This window comes from Thunnus albacares, chromosome 10, assembly GCF_914725855.1.
Source record: "Thunnus albacares chromosome 10, fThuAlb1.1, whole genome shotgun sequence".
NCBI lineage: Eukaryota > Metazoa > Chordata > Actinopteri > Scombriformes > Scombridae > Thunnus > Thunnus albacares.
Genome location: NC_058115.1, coordinates 22,856,841 through 22,878,063, shown reverse-complemented (window position 1 = coordinate 22,878,063; position 21,223 = coordinate 22,856,841). Strand labels below are relative to the sequence as shown.

The following is a 21,223-nucleotide window of genomic DNA, read 5'->3' as shown; positions in this document are numbered from 1 at the left end:
ACAAACATCAGTCCTGAGCGACACACACACACCTACACAGGACAAGTGGTCCTCTTCTAAGTTTGTGCACATTCTTGCTTGAAGGGCGTTCTTTTTTATATCTACCTTTTTTGTTCTTACTGTAGCTGCACTCAAGGCTGGTTTTCAGACCTTGCATAAGGTCGTGTGTCTTTCAAAAGACAATCGTGCCTGACTCTCAGTCTGACTAAAAGCATCGCACAGCTGCAGCACACTTAACTGGGAAATGCACCTAGGGGATCATGTTAATGGTGTTTAATTGGTGAGGCAGTTGGTGTGTGCGGTTTCTGGCATGGGGCGCACACAAATTGTTTGTGTTTGTGTGCTAGTTGCCTGGATCCATATATTAAGCGGTTATACAACACTCTACAGAGGGGAATTGTCTTCCCCACCTTCGCCAGATAGAGAGCTCTCGCCGCCAGGACTGGAGGTTCCTCCCAAAAGCTCAGTCAAGCATTCTTAATGCACCTCTACTGGGCTATTTGGCAGCTCACGCTCTTCCCCTGTTGCTCTGGTAAACAAAGGTTTATTATTACACGTAATAAAAATAATAAAACTGTATTCATAAAGCACCTTTCATACAGGGGGTGTAGCTCAAAGTGCTTTACAATAAGGTGAAGAAAAGAATAAATTAAAACGATAAAAGCAAGCAATCAAATGAATAACAAACAAAACAGGGAGCAAATGGCAAGAACAGGTATGCAAAGAGCAATAGAATATGTAGAAGATGGGAATAAAACAAAGGAAGGCATAAGAACAATAAAATATGTAAAAGAATAACACAAAGGAAGAGTGACCGTTAGTTAAAAGCAATGTTGAATAAATACATTTTTCAATTGTCGTTTAAATATGTTCAGAGCTTACATCTCTTATAGCCTTGGGTAGGAAATTCCACGGTTTTGGTGTGTAGTTAAAAAAAGCCGATTTCTGTGTCAGCCGATTTTCGGGTGATAGTTTGTATTTAAAGAAACAGCAGCAAAGGATTTAATAGGCCATGAAGGATTATAAAACAACATGATTTGTTCTCACCGGCCCCCTCCGTCACCTACAGGCACTGCATTTGAAAAATTTGTGCTCATGTTCTTTTCAGCATACTAGTCCTTGTACCTGAATTAATAATGGGGTGTATGTTTTGCCTACGAGCTCCTACAAGGCTTTCCTTCCGTACACATGTATTCATTATTAACAGCAGTGGTTTGAAAGGGAAGACGGTTTCATGGGTGAAAAGTATCTGTCGTGGGAGTGGAGTTGTTTGAGTGTTAAATACAGTATGTAACCTCCAACCCACTGAGTTTGTAGGCTCCCGTCAAGCGTGATTAGAAAAGAGCTGGTGCTGTAATGCAGTGCATAATTTTTTTATAAGTTGTCGCAGCAAGTGCAAAGATCATGACTGCTTCTCTCTTATAAGATATTTTACAGTTATTTGTTATGATGATGACTGATAGATGGGGAGCTGCAAACTCTCACTCCTGCCTGCTCGTCGGCACACTTGGGAGGGTGAGAGAAGCTGCCTGTACAGAGCTCTGCATCACTACACTTCCTCTCCACAGTTGATCTCAGCAGAACATCCCTGATGACAAACTCTAGCGCACCTCACAGCAGCCTCTTCTCTCACTCGTTAGTTTCTCTCTTGCTCCCCTTGACATAAACAAAACACTAATATGGCGCATTCTTTTCTTTCAGAAGCTGCCTTCTGTCTAGCGTTCCCTCCCAACTGAGTTGCCATTCCTATGCACTGATAAACTGGAGGCTTTTGCAATTTATCTCTTTTACAGCTGCTTGTGTATGTGTGTGTTTGTGTGCACGCACAAACGTGCCAGCATGCTTGCGATTGTGCATCAGGTTCTCGGGCATCACACAAGGAGGTAAACACAGACTAATTAAATCCACCAGCAGTCCCTGGTGAATGCCGCTCTCCATTCACTCTTGTCTTCTCATCGCTGTGACACAGTCAGGAGCCTCCTCATTAATTCAATTCAAGATGTATGCAAGCGAAAGGCATTTAAGGAGTCTGATTTAGCTCACCAGCAGAGATGACGCAGTAAGACGACTGCCACCTTGCAAAGTCTCTTCAGTGAGGGATGTTTGAAGATGTCCTTGGGCATCTGCTGATGTTAAGCTTGAGCAAATACTGAGTCTGAATTTTAAATTTAAGTGCACTGGTGTCATTCTGGGGGGATTTCTTAGAACGAGTTCTTAAATCCATTAATACATACTCACATCACGTTTTAAGATGGGTATAATTGGATGTGAGGAGATAACCAGCTTCTTTTGGGTGATATCATGATGCTCGAGATACCCTTAATTACCTTTTCGTCTCATGTTGCTTCCTGAAGGCATCCCAATCTACTTAATTATGATTATGGCCTCCCTTGAGGTGAGGTGAGAGGATGTGTGCTGTGTGTGCAACACATGGCTCGTGTGGCCCGAAATAAGAAGAATAAGAAAAAATCACACCAGAAAGTGGATTAGAAGAGCACAGAGGAGGCATCACCTCTAAGCTTGTCCACATCGGTCATGGGCCGACAGGTTTGCATTTGGAGAGTTTGGACTCCCTGACAGACTGACATCTCACAGAGCAGCACTGTCACCAGATAAATCACTACAAATCTTAACTAGATATATCTGCAGATAAATCTTAAAAAGCTCATTGGCAGGAGGTGGTGAGTCAACAGCTCCTCCTATTGAGCACAACAGGAGCTACACCTTACGCCACCATTTCTCAGCCAGTGGGGCAGCACCAGGGGTGATTTGCATTGACAGCGGGTGTATGGCTACAGCGCTGGGGGACATGTTCTTTCTCAATAAAATCTGCATGGTCCTCATTAATTTATGTGTGCATATAAGCTCCTAAATTTGACTCTGTTTCCAGGGTGCCAGTGCCGTGCAGCACAGAGATGCTGCACGACTCCAGAAACACTTGCCTGCAGGCACTTGGAATGACATCTTAGAAACCAAAAACTATAGAATATTAAAGCTAGAATGAAAGAGATTTTATTTCTTTGAGGGTTATTAGTTTGGCAGGTAGCAAATCGTGTTTCGCACAAAGTTGTTTTGTTTACTGTGTTTCGGTATGTTCACAGAACTGCGTGCACTTTTAGCCTGGAATGACTGGCAAGTGTTGGAGTAATTGCACTGCGCTCTCTGGGGTGTCTGGGCACAGGATATTAAGCTGTGGATTTCAGTTGAATATCTCTTTCTCTGTCTGTCTCACTCCCTCCTTCCTTGTCTCTCCTATACATAGACCATTACACAAAGTAGGAAAATAGTTGAAAGCACAGCAGTGAATGGCCATAAGGTATTTGCACCCACTAAGCAGGCTCTTCCACATCAAATACACAGACCCCACAGGTGAGAGGAAGGGTATGGAGGGGACACAGTAGAAGGAAAGTCTCTCTCTGTACTCTTAAGAAGCGTATTCATGGGATTCTTCTAAATCCCTTTGCAGTTTAATACTGTTCACTGGCAAGAAAATGTCCTCTAGTCCAGCAGTGGAAACCAGTGGGCCTGATCAGCGTGTTTGATCTGAAATGCCAGCACAATGCGGCTCATGCCAGGTTAGATGGGGTAGTGAAACTCTCTCCTAATGAGTGATGGCCGCTCTTCATGCTGTTATAAATCCAGTGACCTTTACCAAAGAAGAGTAGCCTTGCACCGACAGCAATTACCTGCACAGTGGAAACTAAACTTGGAAAAAAACCAAGTTTATTGTTAGACACAAGAGGTTGTTGGTTTGGCATCAGTTCTTTGACATGTCCCCTTGCGTGTAAGTTCTGTCCAAAAATACTGGTGTAAGGTATTTATTATGCTTGGCAAAGCATCCCCATGTGGTGTTTTCAGTTAAGTGAGTGTAGGATTTTCATTAAGCTCTTGTTGAACTGCAAACACCTGAAAGCCTGCAGGGATGCCTGGCACCCCAGGAGTGCACAAGCACTGTGAGCCTGAGCCCATACAAAACCAGATTTCTGTCTATGAAGTAAATATGGGAGGTAATAGAAGTAGACAGTATGGACAAAATCCTCTAACATACAGAGCTACAATGATTAGTCGATTGTCAGAAAATTAATCAGCTATTTAAACTAAAAACTGTTGATCATCGAGTAATCATTTGTTATTTTTCAAGCAAAAATGACAAAAGTTTTCTGGTTGCAGTTTCTTAAAAAGTGAGGATTTGATAAACTAAATCTTTGGAGTTCAGACTGTTTAGAAGACAAAATGAGACATTTTAAGATGTCACCACGGGCTCTAAGAAATTATTAAAGGGCATTTTTCACCATTTTAAGACATTTTATTGACAAAACAATTCATTTATAATGAAAATAATCATTAGTTACTACCATTATTACCATATATACTATCATTAGCCCTACTACCATGGTGTGTGTAATCTTCACAATATCCATATACATTATATTATGATGTATTACATTTTGGGGTAAACAAACAACAGATGGGAATGTCTATTTTTGACTAATCCAACACTAAATACTAAATAATTAAAATACACACACATTGATGCAGAAATCATATAACTATCACATATTGTCAACAGATCAGTCATGATCACTGATTTGCAGTATTGTTCACAATAGCCTAATACACTAAACATATAAAGGTTATGTTAAGGTTCGTCTCAAGGTATATTTAATAGAAAAATCTCCCATATTTACCACATTACCTCCCAATCCCCAGAGGTAAATATGGGTCTTTTGGTTCTCATGTTGCAGTCATATGAGCTTCAGAGTTTTTGAGTTAAGTGAGATTAGATGGATATAGTTATGAGCATCAGTAAAGACTCAAACACAAACTTGTACTTAAGCTTGTTATGACATCATCAAACCCTATATTTATCACAATGATTTCCAAGAATCATTAAACCAAAGGTCAGTTATATAATTGCAGACTAACTGAAAGAAAAGTGCAAAGTTATTACTGATGATGTGATTCTGTTTCTTAACAGAGATTCAAAACAGAAATTGCTGAGGGCATATACAGTTTATATGGAGAGATTACTATTATTTACTTGAATCCAGAATAGGAATAGAAGAATAGAAGAGAAACACCACACCTTTTAGCCTCAACACCACACAACATCTGATTGCACATCAACAAAAACAAGAGTCATTGAAAAAACAAATTTGAATAAAGTTGAGATCTGCAGATTAAAATTTCACCCTCTTCTTCTTTATTGACATAAAAAACAGTTACAAATTCCCTCATCCATAAAGTGATCATACAGAATATCAAAATTAATCTCACGGTGTGAAGAAGAAAAGTAAAGTGGGGGGAGTTAAGGTTCATATAAAGATTTTGAACAAAAAAACAGGCATTCATGGTTTTCCAGTCTTTGAATTAGAGGAAAATCAAAAAGAATCAATGTCCTGTTTGACCTCCTTTGTGAAAACAAGACGTTCGGCTTTTTACCTATAAATTTGCTTTTATGAATATTAGATTTAGCCAATAAATTAAAAGATTTCTAATATATAGCTAGTAATTAAATTTAGAGTTATCTACTCGTATTTCAAACAGTACATGTTTCCAGGATAATATAAACTATTCATCAATATGGCTATTAATAAAGATACATGTTATTCACAAAAGAGCCAAAATAAGTCAACAGTAGTCTCAGAGGAGCTGCAACAACATGTACAACTAAGTCAATATCTTTTCTGAATTTTTAAAAATATATCTTAGCGGGGTAAAATCTCATGTTATCAGATATTGATTAGGCAGGAGCCTTTTTCCATGTCTGGTTATTCGCAAAGTGATTCCCATATGAGATCACATATGATGGTGTGATGATGTCTTCTTGAAAAGGTCAAGTCAGTTTTATTTGTACAGCACCGTTCATACACAGTCACGGTTCAAGCTGCTTAATATCAGCATAACTGATGAACATGATAAAATCACTTTAAGCAAAGTTTAAAAATAAACACACACACACATACATGAATAGGATATACTGTATATATATAATGAATATATATCAATCTAAATGTTGTGTTAATGTTCATATTATTGTTATTTTGTACTGTCCAAATGTTTGGACAAATTGTATTTTGATGCTTTGATAGCATTGTTCTTGAAACTTTCATGCCAATCAATTTAAATGATTGAATTGAATTGAATTGAATTGATTAGGGTTCAGGTAAGAATATCAGGTCAGGTCACAGAGTCTAATGGGTCACCAAATACGGTGCAAAACCGGCTCCGCTGTTGGTGACGTCACACCTCGCCACGTCTATACAGTCTATATGTGAATGTTGTTTTTTTTTAAGAAAAAGAGTCAACTTCCTGGTGCCGACAGTAGCGTCAGGTGAGTCCAGACAGGTCAGCAGGCTCAGCTGAAGATCTGCTGGATGTGTAAGTAACAGTAACTGTTTTCTAACATGTCAGCTGGTTTATGATGTGATGATACTGTAATACTGTAGTTAATGTTTACCGTGTTTACGAGCCACTCCCATTTATGGTCTTCACCTCTTGGTATGTGGGAATTTTCTGAGAGCTTGAGTTGTGACTTACTGTAGAGTTATGCAAATGTTTTCAAAAATATCAGAGGCCATTAAAATCACCTTTTTAATTAAAAAAAAAAAAAAATGGCACGAAATGTGGTGCAGACGTTTGTGGTCATTAGACGATATATCTTGTTTTGTCAATGTCTTTAGTGAACTATAGCGCCACCTTTAGGTTAACATTTGGTTCAGTGACATGTTTTTTTGTTTGTTTTTGCTGTTGATGTTGTTTTAAACTCCATTTTGAACATGTACAATTTCTCGAAGGAATATTCCTCAAAAATTAGAGCAGATTTAAAAAACAAACAAACAAACAAAAAGGCCACACTGTCAATATAGGATGAATTAGACTAATGTGTGACATCTAAGCTCAAATGCATCTATCTCTTCTTCAAACAATGCTAATGAACAGCTGTCGAATTAAACATGGGGTGTCTGGATTGGGGTGGGGCAATCCAACAGGAAGTACCTGCAGTTAACTCCAGTCAAAGGTCAGTGACAAACGATTTAGAGTCATAAATGAAGCAATGTTGCCGATTACTATCAGTGTGTTTATGATCAGGCATCAAAAGATGCTATAATATGGTGTCATATTTTTTTTTTAAATGTCAGTCAATTCTTCATTGTCCCACTTTAGAAAATGTGGTTTGAAATGTGGGACATCATGGTTTTTCTAATGTGGGACAGTCATATGTGTTCTTAAATTGGTGAAATATGCATTTAATCACATTAAATGTGCCATACTAATAGTTAGTCAGGGGTCTTATTCTTGTAACACTCACTATGCAGATTGCAAATATATATATATACAATATATTATTACTAATATTAACACATAACTAACTAATATTAACATAATATAATACATTACTATAATATAACATTATAATTAGACTCCTGAAATGACCGAACATGTGCATGCACTTTCGTCTTGAGTGTATTGACCAGAGTTTTTATTTATTTCAAGTTTTTATTGTATGTAAGGTGATTTAGACCTGTCAGTCAGTGTCAGTGAGGAAAGGCACATAATCTGGGACAATTTGGCACAAGAAACACGTTTATATTTGCCATTTTTTCTCCGAGTGTGATATCTGCATTCTCTTTTCTGATATGAGTAGAAAACACTTTCAGAGATTTCAGAATGGTATTGAGTGTGGATATAATGTACTGCCTTTATATCAAAATATACTGCTGAAGTGCCAATTGCAAAAATTGTCCCACTTCACCCTAAAACAGATACATAAACAAAATAATAACTACATGTACATAATAAAAATAAATATACGTAAGGCAAAATATCTTTACATTCCAGCTGTCAATGTATTAAGTTTCAATTAGATTTCAATACTTAACATACTCATTGTACCATAAATCATTTATATATTGAGATATATTGGCCCATGTGGTGACAAAGATAATTAAATGAATGAATAAAAAAACACAGTCTTGGTCAAAACACCAGAAACTGTGACACATTATTTGTATTGTCTGGTGTGTGTCAGCTAATATTAGTAAAGAAGAAAAATAATTATTTAACTCATTTACTGAAACACAATTATGAGGGTTTCTGATTTTTCCATTTACGTGAAAGAATGTGATGTTTACCCATAATTATGATGATTTTTGAGCAATTATCTTTGCATAGTAGAAGTTGGCATGCATTAAATGGCAGAGTGAAATGTTTGAACGGCTATTTTTGTACAAACATTACACCCTACACGATGAATTATAATAACTTTGATGATCTCATGACTTTCCATTTAGCGCCATCATCATGTCAACATTTCAGTTTGTCTAATACATTGTTTTATGACCTAATACCAGCAAAACAAACACATTCCCATCAGCTGCAGTCGTATTTTATATTTAGTTTAGTGCTTATTAGCCAATATTTGCATGCAAACACACTACACTGAGATGTTGAACATGGCAAACATAATAGCTGCTGCTTAACATCAGTATGTTAGCATGTTAGCAGGCTGACGCTAAAAGCACCACTTTACTTTGCCCCTGCTATGACAGTAAATTGCAGGAAACAAAATATTAACTATTTTTGAAAACCATACAACAATGGGATGCCATTTCTTTATTGTCTGTTACCTAGCAACAGTGTTCTCATGAATTAAACCATAACTTGACTTCCACATGTTAAAAGTACAACAACCTTTTAACCCATACATACTGTTCAGGTCAAATTTTACCCGTTTCTACATTTGAGATCAGTAAAAACACACTAAACACTATTCTTTTAGCCTGAAATGTTATGACTTTTGACCCAGAATATACAAAAATGGAAATATGTCAACTTTTGTTTTTATGTTTATGCAGCTAATACACATTTTTGTGCATACTGTAGAGGGTGTTCTGAGTTAAATTTGATCCATATTTATTCAAAAATCAACATTCAAAAATGTTGCTCTGATGTTGCTCTGATGTTGCATTCTTCATATTCAACAACACTCATTGAAAATGTGTTATGATCTCCAGTTTTAGGTAACAAACAACCATAACATAGTGTGATTATGAATGTTTTTCTCCATAAACAAATAGTGTAAACCCTAAAGAATACACTGTCTCTACTCTTTGAAAGCTTAATTAAGGATGACTGATGAGGTATTTATGGATGAAAAATACATTTGCGTTTCAGAAGTTTGGTATAGAGACTAATTATGAGGGTCAGAATATGAACAGTATACAAGGGTTAAGAGCTGTGTCTGTTGATTTTAAGTTCTAGTGGGGAAAAAGCAATTAACACAGTTTTAACATCCAGCATACCTGAACACAGGGAGCACAAATTTAAAAAATGGTCAACATTTCAGTAACTACCAGCTTTATAAAGGAAAATCTATAATCAGTTTGAAATCATCTTTTGATGCAGTTATTCTGTGGCTTTTTAGGCTTTTCTTTGTCTCTTTTCCTATAAATCTCCTTAGCAGTGATTACTGCTATCACATGCTAATTACCATTTATAATATTTGCTGATAATCATTAATTTATAAGAAAATAAAAGGAGACTTTCTGACTGCAGCCCTGGATGAACCACGGAGCTGACTGTGTCAGTGTCATTAAAACTGCATCAGTCTTTTCTTAATGTCTTTTGAGTCCTTGCTGCACAGCTTGATCAAGATCCTAAAGGATACAATGAAGCAAAATCAACAGTGACAGCCCCTGAGCTTTCGCTCAATGCATGACTGACCCTTTATTAAGCCTGATTGACTGTCAACTTGTAAGCTCTGTTCCTCAAGTTACTGTCAGGGATTTTGTGGTTCCTCCAGAGAAGCAGCAGCATCTCTAACAGGAAGAATAAAGACACCAAATCCGCTCAAACGAGCTGTATACATGGCTCATAATTTAAATCATGAGGCAAGCAGCTGAGTAGTAGGGTGTAGCTGCTGGGACATTTCTGCTTTCTCAGAATATGCCTGGCTGTGACATGAAAACTGAATTTATTCATTTCAAGTAGAGCTAAAGCTGTTAGTCTATTAATGATTAGTCGACAGAAAATTAATCTGCAACAATTTAAATAATAAGTAATTTTTTTCAGCAAAAAATTCACTGGTTGTAGCCTCTAAAATGTAAATATTTGCTTGTATCTTTTATGACTGTAAAATGGATATCTTTGAGTTTTGGACTGTTGGTCAAACAGAAAAGAATATTTGAATATGTCAACTTTGGCATTGTGATGCGCATTTTCACAATTATGTGACAATTTATAGACCAAATGATCAAGTGATTAACTGAGAAGATAAATGAATAATTAAAATAATCGGTAGTTACAGCCCTAATTGGAAGTCAGTGTCACTGCACTTTATTTGAGTCTTAAATTGACTGTTTTGGCTCTACCTGTCCTGACTGTCTTGAAGAAAGGCATTTGCAGTTTCCTCTAAGATGCATTCATGCGTCAAGGTTGTTACAAACATGGTGAAGCTGAAAAATATTATGGAAAAGACTGAAGAATTTAGAAAGGGTTAGAAAGATCTTGAGATCAAATTAAACACAGCAGCACCAAAAACATAAAGAAAATACCTTTGCTGAAAAAATACTGAGCATGGACAAACTCATTTGGTCCGATCAAATGACACATTGTACTGCATTATGGCTTTCAGACTTTCACTTGAGTGCCTCGGTCCATTTGAATTCATCCTCCGCATCGTATTGATTACAATCCTGAGGTTATACATGCGGACACATAATCTCGCTCATGATGAAAGCGTCTACACCTTCACATCAAAATATTAAAAGTCTGCTTCATGTCGGTTTCCTCGCACACTCAAAGCCTACTACGTTTGCACCGCTCTCTTCAGTTGCATTATGTAAATGACAAGACCCGCATTCTAATAAATGCCAAGTAATTAGAATGTGCAATGCTACTGTCTGATTTATGAATATTAATGGAATTTGACAACTCGCCACGAAGAAACAAACAAGCTGTGCTCCGCATTTATCTGCTGGAACATTTAAGGTATAAAGGAGACTGGATTTGCAGAGAACACTGAGGTTTCTGTGAAATACTGTTGACAAATAGCTATTGGCGATGTACCTTACATCTATTTTGCTGTTTGGCGAAATGTTTTTCTTTACTTGTGCGGATAGCTTGTCAAATGTTGGCATTGTAATGTCATATTTAGATGTTTCTGGTGCAGCTGCACTAGAGTTTAATGTAAGAAAATATCAATGCTTTTTGTCTCAGTCTCTTGGAAACAGAGCAGGATCCTTCTTGTAGACTCACCATTTGGCACCTATATCTAACAATCACTATCATAGAAGAGGCAGAGAAACCAATGTGTTTCTGACAGAGGCCTCAATAGGCCATAAATAATGGAAATGCCTACCCTACAGCAAAGTTCACAGCATGGTGAGGGACTATATGATGATATTGTGTATTGAGGACTGTGCAAAGTGAAAAATTCCAAATGTAGCAGTGAAAGGACCGAGTCAACAGCTCAAGTCTATTTTGTGTAAATTTCAGGTGTCTGGAGCTACGGATTGAGTAATCACTCACAAACTCACTGTGGAGAATACTACATAGTTCAGTTGAGAGTTTAGAAATAGCTTTTTCTCAGAGTACGGCCATCAGTGACAACATACTGTAGCCTTTCTAAATCATGTAATACTGATAGAAAAGAGAAGAAAAAAAAGTGAGTTTGGTGATCCTGCTGTGCTTCAGACTCAACTATGGCGTGGCAGTTATCATAACTGTCCTAGGAGGTTGATAGCGAGGTCCAGATTCTGAGCATTGATTGCAGTTCAGCAAATTTCTCAGTTCAGTAAAGTGAGACGCTGTCGATGATTTTCTTCACTATTTCGTGTATTGCTTCTTTCTGTCAGTCAGTGGTGCAGAGAAAGCCGCCCATGAGATTGCACCACTGTATTAAGTCACACTGAATACAGATGCTGCAAGAAAAGAAGAAGCAGAGACGATAAACTGTTGAAATTCTTTTTTATATTTGCTGACAAGTCCTGCAACTATGCAGTAACCACTTGATATAACATAATTAGTCTTCTGTCTCTCATATTCTTATCAATTCATGGTGCAGTTAATCACTTTGTACAAAAGCCTTTAGCAAGTAGTATGCTTTATCGTTTTGTATAAACTTTGCCTCATAAATACATCTCTGGAATTTATTTTCTTCTATTTGTTTAATTAGGGCTGAAGCAGAGACACTGGCCATGCAGCCTGTTCATCAGTGCGCAGTAGCGCTGACAGATTGGCCTCAAGACGATTGAAATCCCATCAAACCCTCTGTAGGTTTGTGCACAGCAAAGATTTAATTATGTTGTTCAAAGTGGATGTTGCACATCCTGAGGACATGTTATTTGCTAAAACTGTGATGTTAATAGCAGGAAATCTTGAGATCTATGGCATTAAGTAAAAGCTGCTGGTTTGAAAGTGAGTTTCAGTTGCTTTTTCATTATGTGAATTTGATTAGATGGAATTGAGTCCTTATTTATGTCCGTGTGAGTGTGTGTGTGTGTGTGTGTGTGTGTGTGTGTGTGTGTGTGTGTTTAATGAATTTCTTTGAATACTTACTTCAAGAGACCCTGGTACACATTTTGAGGTCCAATCAGCAGTCCTTGTAGCACCACCATCAGTCTGAAGTCCAACACTTTGGCCTGTAACTTCCCCGTTTCTTGAGCTCATTTTTCGAGTTTAGTTCAGCAAATCGTTTTTGTGTTTTTGTCAAAAATCGTTTCTTTACTTTTCCACAAAATTAAATCAATTATCCCAGATCAGAAGCATGTTTTGCCTCATTACACTGAAATTTATTTGGAACTGAAGACGAATAGAGAAGGAGGTCAGCCTGTTTTTCTGCACTGTTTTATCTAATCATGAATCACAACTACTCGAGAGAGACGAGTCCTTTTGTTGTAAACACACTTACAACAAAACCCTCTGGTGTCATCACCAGGGCAATATTGACAGATACTACTTCTTTTCTCTTTTTTTCAAGTCACATGTACTTGTTTCAAGAGGATGTTTGTGCTCCAAAGCCATAGCCTGATGAAGGTGACTTCAGTTGTATGATAATGGTTTGGTTTAAGTTGGTTTAAGGAACCTGTTTCAAGATGCTGACACATACTCCATCCTGCTAAATTTCATGATAATTTGCAGTAAAACAAAGGCGTGGTGGGCAGAACCTACATGTTGTTTGTGTAGAGCACAGGACTGGTTATCCAAGGACGACAGATTCACCACCGGTGAGCATTAAATCCTATAAAAATTATATAGTCTGAATAAAGACTGCACACATTATTGACAACTTTGTGTGAAAACAAGCCTCAGTGCACCTGCATGCAGTTTACTGAGCCAGTTGTTCTTTTGCTTGCTGTTAAGTTGCAGCTGTATTGTTGTTCTGAGTCGTGTTGTGCACGGCCTTTAGCCCATGAGGAGGTCTCAGTGTAGCTGTTATTTGTGTAACCAGTTGGGCTTAGGGTCTTAATCATTTATGCGAGAACAACTTCAAGTCACTGTAGAGAGAGTTTACAGTTTATTTGGCAGATATTGCTTCAGTCTAACTCATCCATGCTCCTGTCAACAAAGTAAACAAAGCATGGTTAGGATGGTGAAAGTCTCACAGCCAGTGACAGCATTTCTATTTGTACCAGCAGCACAGCTTGATAATTGCAGTCTACCACAACATCTAAAGCGCCTCTGTCTGCTTCGGAGTTTCTGTTTGTTTTTGTTTATGGCGTCCTAATTGTGACTCCTTGTCCTCTGTTGGTTAAGCTGTGCCAATTAGGATTCGATTAACGTGTTATAAGTAGCACTCAGAATTAATTGATTAATTTAGATGTAAACACGATTGCAGCTGGTGACAAGTAAAAGAATGAAGGTGGTCCTTCAAATCTCACTTAGGAACATTTAGTGAAATATGATATATACAATATTCATACAGCTTACTCACACTGCCTCTTTTATACTGGTAGGTGTATATAGTGGTGCTTTATGTGAGTTTACTATCATGACACTCAAAAACAAACACGCCCACGCTGTCACTCACAAACATCTCCACGTGATTCCCTGTAATGATCTGAATTATACCGTAAATTATGCATAAGCATGTGTTGTAGCCAAACAGTACTCTCAGTCATAATATCAATTAACTTCAGTGTTTAGTCGGATATGTGAATAAACTCGTTAAGGTGTTGATGGACAACAGCTGCAACTGCAAACTCATTTTACTTTTAAATGAATGTGTCTATTTTTAAGTAATTAATTAATCATTTAGTCTAAAAAAAAAAGTGACAGCTACCAATTACAAGTTAGTTTGATCAAAAGCCACCCCCAAATATTCATTTTATCAGGATATATAAATGAGAAAGGCAACTACCTCTTAGCATATTGCAAAACTGTGACCAGCATGAATATTCTCACTAAGAAACTAAATACTAAAATGGTTAATTATCATAATTGGAATCAGTTCATTACTGTTGAATGATGTTTAATTGATTCATCAACTGTTTACACTATGGAATACACTTTTTATAAAAGGTTGAAGGCTCCCTTTACACCCTCAGGAGTGGAGAAGCCAGAGTTTGTTTACCTTAAGGCTTACAGCCAAATAAAGTATTGTAGAAAGACCAAGGCCCAATCGCAAGTCCCCCCTAATCCCTAAACCCTGAACCCTCACAGTCTTAATTGACATCACTTGGTAAATGCTTAAATGCGAGAGGCTGCAAGTGCTCGAAATGGTCTAAATAGGAATGGGACATCGCTTTCTTCATGGCCAAGGCACTTCAATACTTTATTGCCATATGTAATGACCATTTAAAGCTCAAATTATGTATTTAATGTAACATGCAAGAGGCATTTGTTACACATATCAACATGATTGATTGGAATTTGTCTTAGTGGGCTCACTCAAACAAAAACAGAAAAACAGTAAAACCACTCACTCATAAAGCACATAATACATTAAACAAAGTATAAAACAGATACAGAAAACATATCCAAGCCATAAAATAATCACGTGTATGACATTCAAGTAAGGGCCCGACTGCCTGATTTAAACGTCTTCCAGGCTCTCGCCTTACAGAGTGGACGAAAGGTAACAGCATCATTAAGAAAAAATAAAAATAAATGGTTGATGAATGTGTGTAATATACCCTCTGCTTGCATTCCTCTGATTTCATGTGTTGTTATTTACCATCTTAAATCCTTGTTAATATAGTGTTTCTTTGTAAATTTATACATACCAGCACACCCACTATGCCAGGCTGAACACACGTGCCAGTTTGTTTACTGTTTTTTTTTAAACGCTCCCGGGCTTCCCCTGGTAACCCCATATTTAACGCTGATTTAACGTCACAACGCTATGAACTGTGGGTAATTCCCTCAGGCAAAGTCTGCAGAGATGCAGACTTACAGAAAGTGTGCATAAAGGGCTCAAAATGTCTGCCGGAGAGCCCTCCTGCACTTGACGATTTTACAGTGGGACAGCCCTAAGCCCTCATGGATTTAGCGGGAACGCGCCTTAAAGTCTGTGAGTCCATGAGTGTGGACACTGGGATTGGGCCCAAGGCCCAAGATTTGTCCCTCCATGGAAAAAAAGCCCCTTTCCAGTCTCTTAAAGTGAGAATACTTTCTCATGCACAGTGACATCCGCCTCTCTCTCTGTTTGCCATGCAAATACTTCTTTTAAGTGGTAGAAGAAGTATTCAGATCATGATTCAGATCCTTTACTTAAATGAAATAAATAAAATACAAAAGACCCTCAAGTAAAAGTCCTTGATTTAAAATTTTACTTAAATGAAAGTACAGTAATATAAGAATAGTTTTAAGTAATTTTCAGCAAAATTTACTTTAAGTATCAAAAGTACAAGTACTCATTAGGCAGACGGCCTCTTTCAGAGTGTTATATTATTATATACAGTGTGTTATATTGTTGGAGTTGCTATTACTGACTATTAACGTATAAGCTGCATTTTTATGTTGTACTTGGATGAGTTGGTAACATTTTTGACTGTTTTTGGTAGCGTCATATCTAGAAGTTAGGGCTGGACAAAATATTGACCAAATACCTTGATATCGATATTGCACCAATATTGTAGAGATGACTATTGGTGCTTTCACAAAATATTTACACAATGAGATTTTTGATAAATAATCATCAGTAATGTGGATATAATGACTAAGCAGGTAAAGTCAAATAAGTAAGTTCAGAAAATTACATCACTTTACTGTAATGCAGCCTTTGAAACCAGGAAAAGACATATCATGATATTACGATATCCAAAATCTAAGACGATATCTAGTCTCATATCACGATATCAATATAATATTGAGATATTGGCCATCCCTAATATCATATCTTATGAGCTGGTCATATGTTGTGTATGTACAATCGTCATACGCAAAGTAACTAATAGCTGTCTAATAAATGTAGTGGAGTAACAAGTACATTATTTGACATGTAATGTGTAGTAGATGTATAAAATAGTAGACGGTTTACCTAAAAATGTACAGTATATGAGTTTATGTATAAAGTGACCAATCAGGTATCTGAAACAAGTTGTTTTTCATAAGAATGAGTCATCAAAACATCTGGAAGATCTTATTATCTTATTAAACATTGATATAATTTACTTTTTTTCATGTTTGCTCGTTTAACCACGATTTTAATGTATTTTATAACGTTTTGAGACTCCAGAAAAAAGTCAAATAAAGACATTACTAAAAACACAGTAGTAACACAGTAGTAAAGGCAGAGTTACTTATCACGTTTATAATCTTAAAAGGATGGTGGCCAATCACATGTCAGTGCGATCCGGCGTCGGTACCACCACAACCCCCCACCACCACCTCCCGACTCCATGGTCCCGCCCCTGTCTCGCGCGTGTACTACTTCATCATAATTCCCGTTACTACGGTGACTGTTCAGCACCGTCCCCGGTTGGCGGAGCCGTTATGACGTCAGTGTTATCGGGAATTCCTCTCCCATGTAGGACTCCGCGCCCCGAGCTTCGCTGGAAGGAAGCGGCACGTACTGTATACACGTGAGGCGTCAAGTTCGCCCGTGTTCCCTGCCTACCGTGTTTTCATCCGCCGCTGAAAGAAGACGTGCCTCCGCGCGCTCGTGCAGAAGTAGTTCAGGTTTGATGGCAGAGCTTAGAGAAGAGGCAACATGGTCAGCTGCGTTTCCTGCTCATAAACACAAGCTCTGAAGTCTGTACCGCCGCTGAGGTGACCCGAGCGAGACCCGACGTGAATGTAAGTGAGCTGTGAATGAAAAACTTCAGTCAGCTGCATTTTTAGCTGTTTAATTTATCAGCACAACACTGATAGTAATAGAAGTATTAGCTTCATGGTGATGAGACAAAGTGATGGTGATGATCGCCATATCTAGCAATAGTTTGAAAACTAGGCAAAAGTTTTTTTTAATTGTCAATTAATGTGATGTTCTTTAACAGCCCTTTGATTCAAGAATGACCCAAAGGACAGAAATGGGGGTGAATTAATTAGTAAATGTCTTGTACTCAGTGACCTTTTCATAACTGTTTTGTTTGGAGAAGCAGTATTGATTATGTGGTGGAAACACTGATATTTGACAAGGTCAGCTACAAATGCAGGTGAAACAAAAACATCCGTGTCTTTGACATTTGCCAAAGTTTACCTTTTGGTAATGTAGGTCAGTCCTTTGTGTACCATAACTGTATTTATTAACTTTCCCTGCCCTAATTGCGAGCTTTGTTTACATGTGTCTCTTTCCTGTATCAGCTGGTATGTAAACTTTTCTCGAGGACAGTTATCAGTGCACCTACTAACCTTCTCGGTGTTTTCGGACAAGTTGAGCCCGTAAACATAGCTTTTATTTGCAGTTCTTGGAATGCAGGGCTGCAGGGTTCTCGACTATAATGAATGACAAGCGGTCTTTCTCTAAAAATAGCGCTGAAAAAGTTCACAGCCACAGGACAAACTTCACATGATATGGGCACACATTGCTGCAGAGGGATACACAAAAACAGCTTTTCATGCTTTTTCTCAACCCCAGAGTATGGTTCCCATCACACTTTTACACTGAAAGTGAGTATTTGTTGCAGCGCATTTCTCAGCAGAACTTACTGCGTTAATTTCTGTTATGTGACTCTGCCGCTGCCCCTACAATCTGTGTTGAATCTCATTGTTTACAACAATCTCGGGACAGTCGACCTGCGCCGCACACTGAGTCTGGCTGACCTTGTCCCGGAGCTTTGCCATAGAGGGGATCAGTGACAGTGTGCGGACATGCTGGCAGCTCAGATGTCTGCTCCCGAGCTTCTGGGGTTTCTGGCAGGTCGACTCTAAATAGATAAGCACTTTAGTTGTGTACCAGAGAGGTGCCGCGACCTCTGAGCAAGGTGATTTCTTGAGTCTATTTGCGTCTCAAAGGGTGATTCAGCAAAACACTGCTCTTCTCTAATAGTGCTCTGTGTTAAAGGAAGACAGACCAGGCAGATTACAGTGTTTTTATTCATCTGTTTCCCACTGAGAGGTTTGCTAGAAATGTCAGCTAGGGAGTGGTTTTCCAGAGGAATAAAATCTTGATGCATTTTGGAAAAAGTAAACTATAAACTCTACTTTATACAACATTCAAACAAATTGTTGCAACTATGTGAAGATGTTGTTCAGTGTTTTCAATAGAGGTGAAATGATAAGATGATGGTGATGGGCGTTTCTCACTATTTTCTGACAATTTACAGACCAAATGAATAGTTAATTTATCAAGAAAATAATCAGCAGATTAATCAATAATTAAAAATAATTATTTTTTTGCAGCCCTACTTTTCAATCCTTACATCAAATCAGACCTCTGATGTAACAAGATGTCGAATCAGCTTTTTCTGAAGCAATTCCAACCTGTTTTACATCGTGTCTGAAAACTAGACTAAAGTTGAAATTACAGGTTTTATCTCACAGCGGTCTTAAATGCTCCAGGGAGTAAATATTTATAGTAGTATATTTTCAGGCTGTTGTCACAGTTCTGAAACTTATTTGCGATTAATGTAGTTTTGCTTCATCTCCCCAGAGGGTCTGCCATGTTTCCTGATGCCCTGGAAGCAGCCGGGCGGGTGGAGGGCCTGCCGCTGTCCTCCCCGCAACCGCTACCAGAGCTTGAAGAAGAGGAGGCAGAGATATCGGTGGAAAGGGGGCCAAAGAGACGAGGCCGCTATCGCAAAAGCCTGCAGCTTTTGAAGCCCTTCAGGATAACACACAAGTAAACAAATTTGTAATTAAGTCCCCCTCCCTTCAAAAATGTGTTCTGCTTCATGTTACTTCTTGCATGATATCAGACAGAATTGTCAAGTGGACCCAGGCACTGTTACTTCATTTGGATGTGTGTCTTTCCCTGTGCAGAGTTTAACACTAGAAGGCTGTTTTCACCTTCATCTTCTGAAGGGGGAAAGTTTGCCTGTGCTCACTTTAAGTCTCAGTTTAAAGCATCTACCTACAAGCATGATTTGTGACATCACAATTAGTTTGCAACTTAGGGAAAGGAGACACTGTCTGCACACTGAAATTTGCAAGCTCCCAAGTTTTTATTGCAACATTTTGACCTGCAAGGTCTTCTTCCGGCAAGCTATTTTTTGCCAGTTTGCAACTTACACAAGTGTGACGTGGATACTTGAAGCCTCCAGTGCACATACACTGAGAATACTGTGAACACTTCAGTGAAGTATGAGACATCTTTCATCTGTGAAGAATATTTCTATTTTAATAGATTATGGATTTTTCAATGAGGTACAAGAAGTAATTTGCAATTTAATTTAAGTTTTTAACAAGGTAATAGAACTTTTTTTTGCAGAAAAACCATATCAGACACAAACTATTAGTAAAAGTAAGTATCAAAGTATTTTTATACGTCTTAAAACACTTCTGAAGGGGATCTTTAAATTCATGTGGCGACTCTGGCAGTGAGCCAGATAAAAGCAGACATAAAGACAGACTCAGTTTTAGGCAGGCACATTGACAGACATATCCCTTTAAAGTCGTACATAGACACAGAAGTTCACTTGTACTGTGTTTGCTGCTTGTCTAATGTGCTGACTGTTGGGGAGTTGCAGGAGGCCATGATAAGGGACTGAGACTTATCCCCCAGTGACAGACGGCACCATGTTTGAACATACACCGACTGATAAACTGGCCCTGAACTTTTTTTTTTTCGCTGCTCTCTCAGATTTCTGTGAAGAGTGTGCAAATTACTATTCAAACACTGCGGGCGTGATTCACCTTTCATCGACTCTGGCGACCAAAGGCGCCGCTTCATTCTCAACTGCCTATATGGGTCCGCTCCCCCAACATAGCACCTCTGTGTGTGCCTGCACTTTTAGACATCTCACCCATTTCCACGTCTTCTTCTCCATTCCAGACACCAGCACCCAGTCGATAACGCTGGCCTCTTCTCATTTATGACTCTGCACTGGCTGTCCCCGCTGGCGCTGAAGGCCTACAAGACGTCCAGCTTGTCCATAGATGATGTGTGGGGACTGTCTTGCCACGAAGCCTCTGAAATCAACTGCCAGAGGTGAGGTAACAGTGGGACTGCTGAGGTCTGTCTGATGAAAGTGACCTGCGGTGTTAAGAAAACAGTTTTCGATGCTGGCACACACTGTTCCTAGAAAACAGGAGTCGGTGTGAGACATTACACGAAAATGGTTTGTCTAAAGGTGAGGTCATGCCACAAAATGGTATGATACCACAAATGTCAGACTTTTTTCCTAATGGATCAATTTCATACACAGGTGCAACCATATTGAAGAATAAAATGGGTTGTTAGGTGGGACACCATTGCCAGATTAAGCTCTTAGGAATCCCTGGGGCAAAAAAATATGCTGTCAGTCCCCCTATTGAGCCCCACCTGCTGTGTTGTGTGAATTGTTTATGGACCCTGTGTATGCTCCCATTAAGTTCAGAGAAAGCAGCAGACTACAAATGGGTAGCTCAGTGGTTCATGAATGTCCAGACTCCAAGTAGTCCAACCAGTACTCCTATGCTAGTCCTATATGCCTCAGGCTCTCTGTGTGTCAGCTATTTATTTGTGCCCATTTGTTTAAACACAGAATAATGAAAGTGTCAAAACTAGATTTTGACACATTGCTTGGGGGTAGTCTGCACCAGAGTTTGAGTGGCAGCTTTCACACCAGCCTAAACCAACTGAAACAAATATGCAATCTTAGCAGTGTTTGATTGAACTGCACCAAGCAGGTTAGGTGTG

The 21,223-nt window shown here is 38.5% G+C and overlaps 1 protein-coding gene across 4 annotated transcripts in view; it reads left to right on the top strand.

Moving 5' to 3' along the window:
• The first annotated feature begins 6,263 nt into the window (after positions 1-6,263).
• wu:fb13g09 (multidrug resistance-associated protein 5) overlaps positions 6,264-21,223 on the top strand; it is a 36,219-nt gene continuing 21,259 nt past the window's right edge. Inside the window, exons 1-5 of one of the 4 annotated variants that reach the window (XM_044363476.1) lie at positions 6,306-6,381; positions 12,179-12,275; positions 13,144-13,229; positions 19,037-19,225; positions 20,378-20,533. In XM_044363476.1, coding sequence (XP_044219411.1) covers positions 19,047-19,225; positions 20,378-20,533 — 335 coding nt within the window. In that variant the 5' untranslated portion in view covers positions 6,306-6,381; positions 12,179-12,275; positions 13,144-13,229; positions 19,037-19,046. Of the gene's footprint in view, positions 6,382-12,178; positions 12,276-13,143; positions 13,230-16,932; positions 17,242-19,036; positions 19,226-20,377; positions 20,534-21,223 lie in introns of those variants that run through there. The other 3 variants (XM_044363473.1, XM_044363475.1, XM_044363474.1) reach the window with 3 other exon arrangements.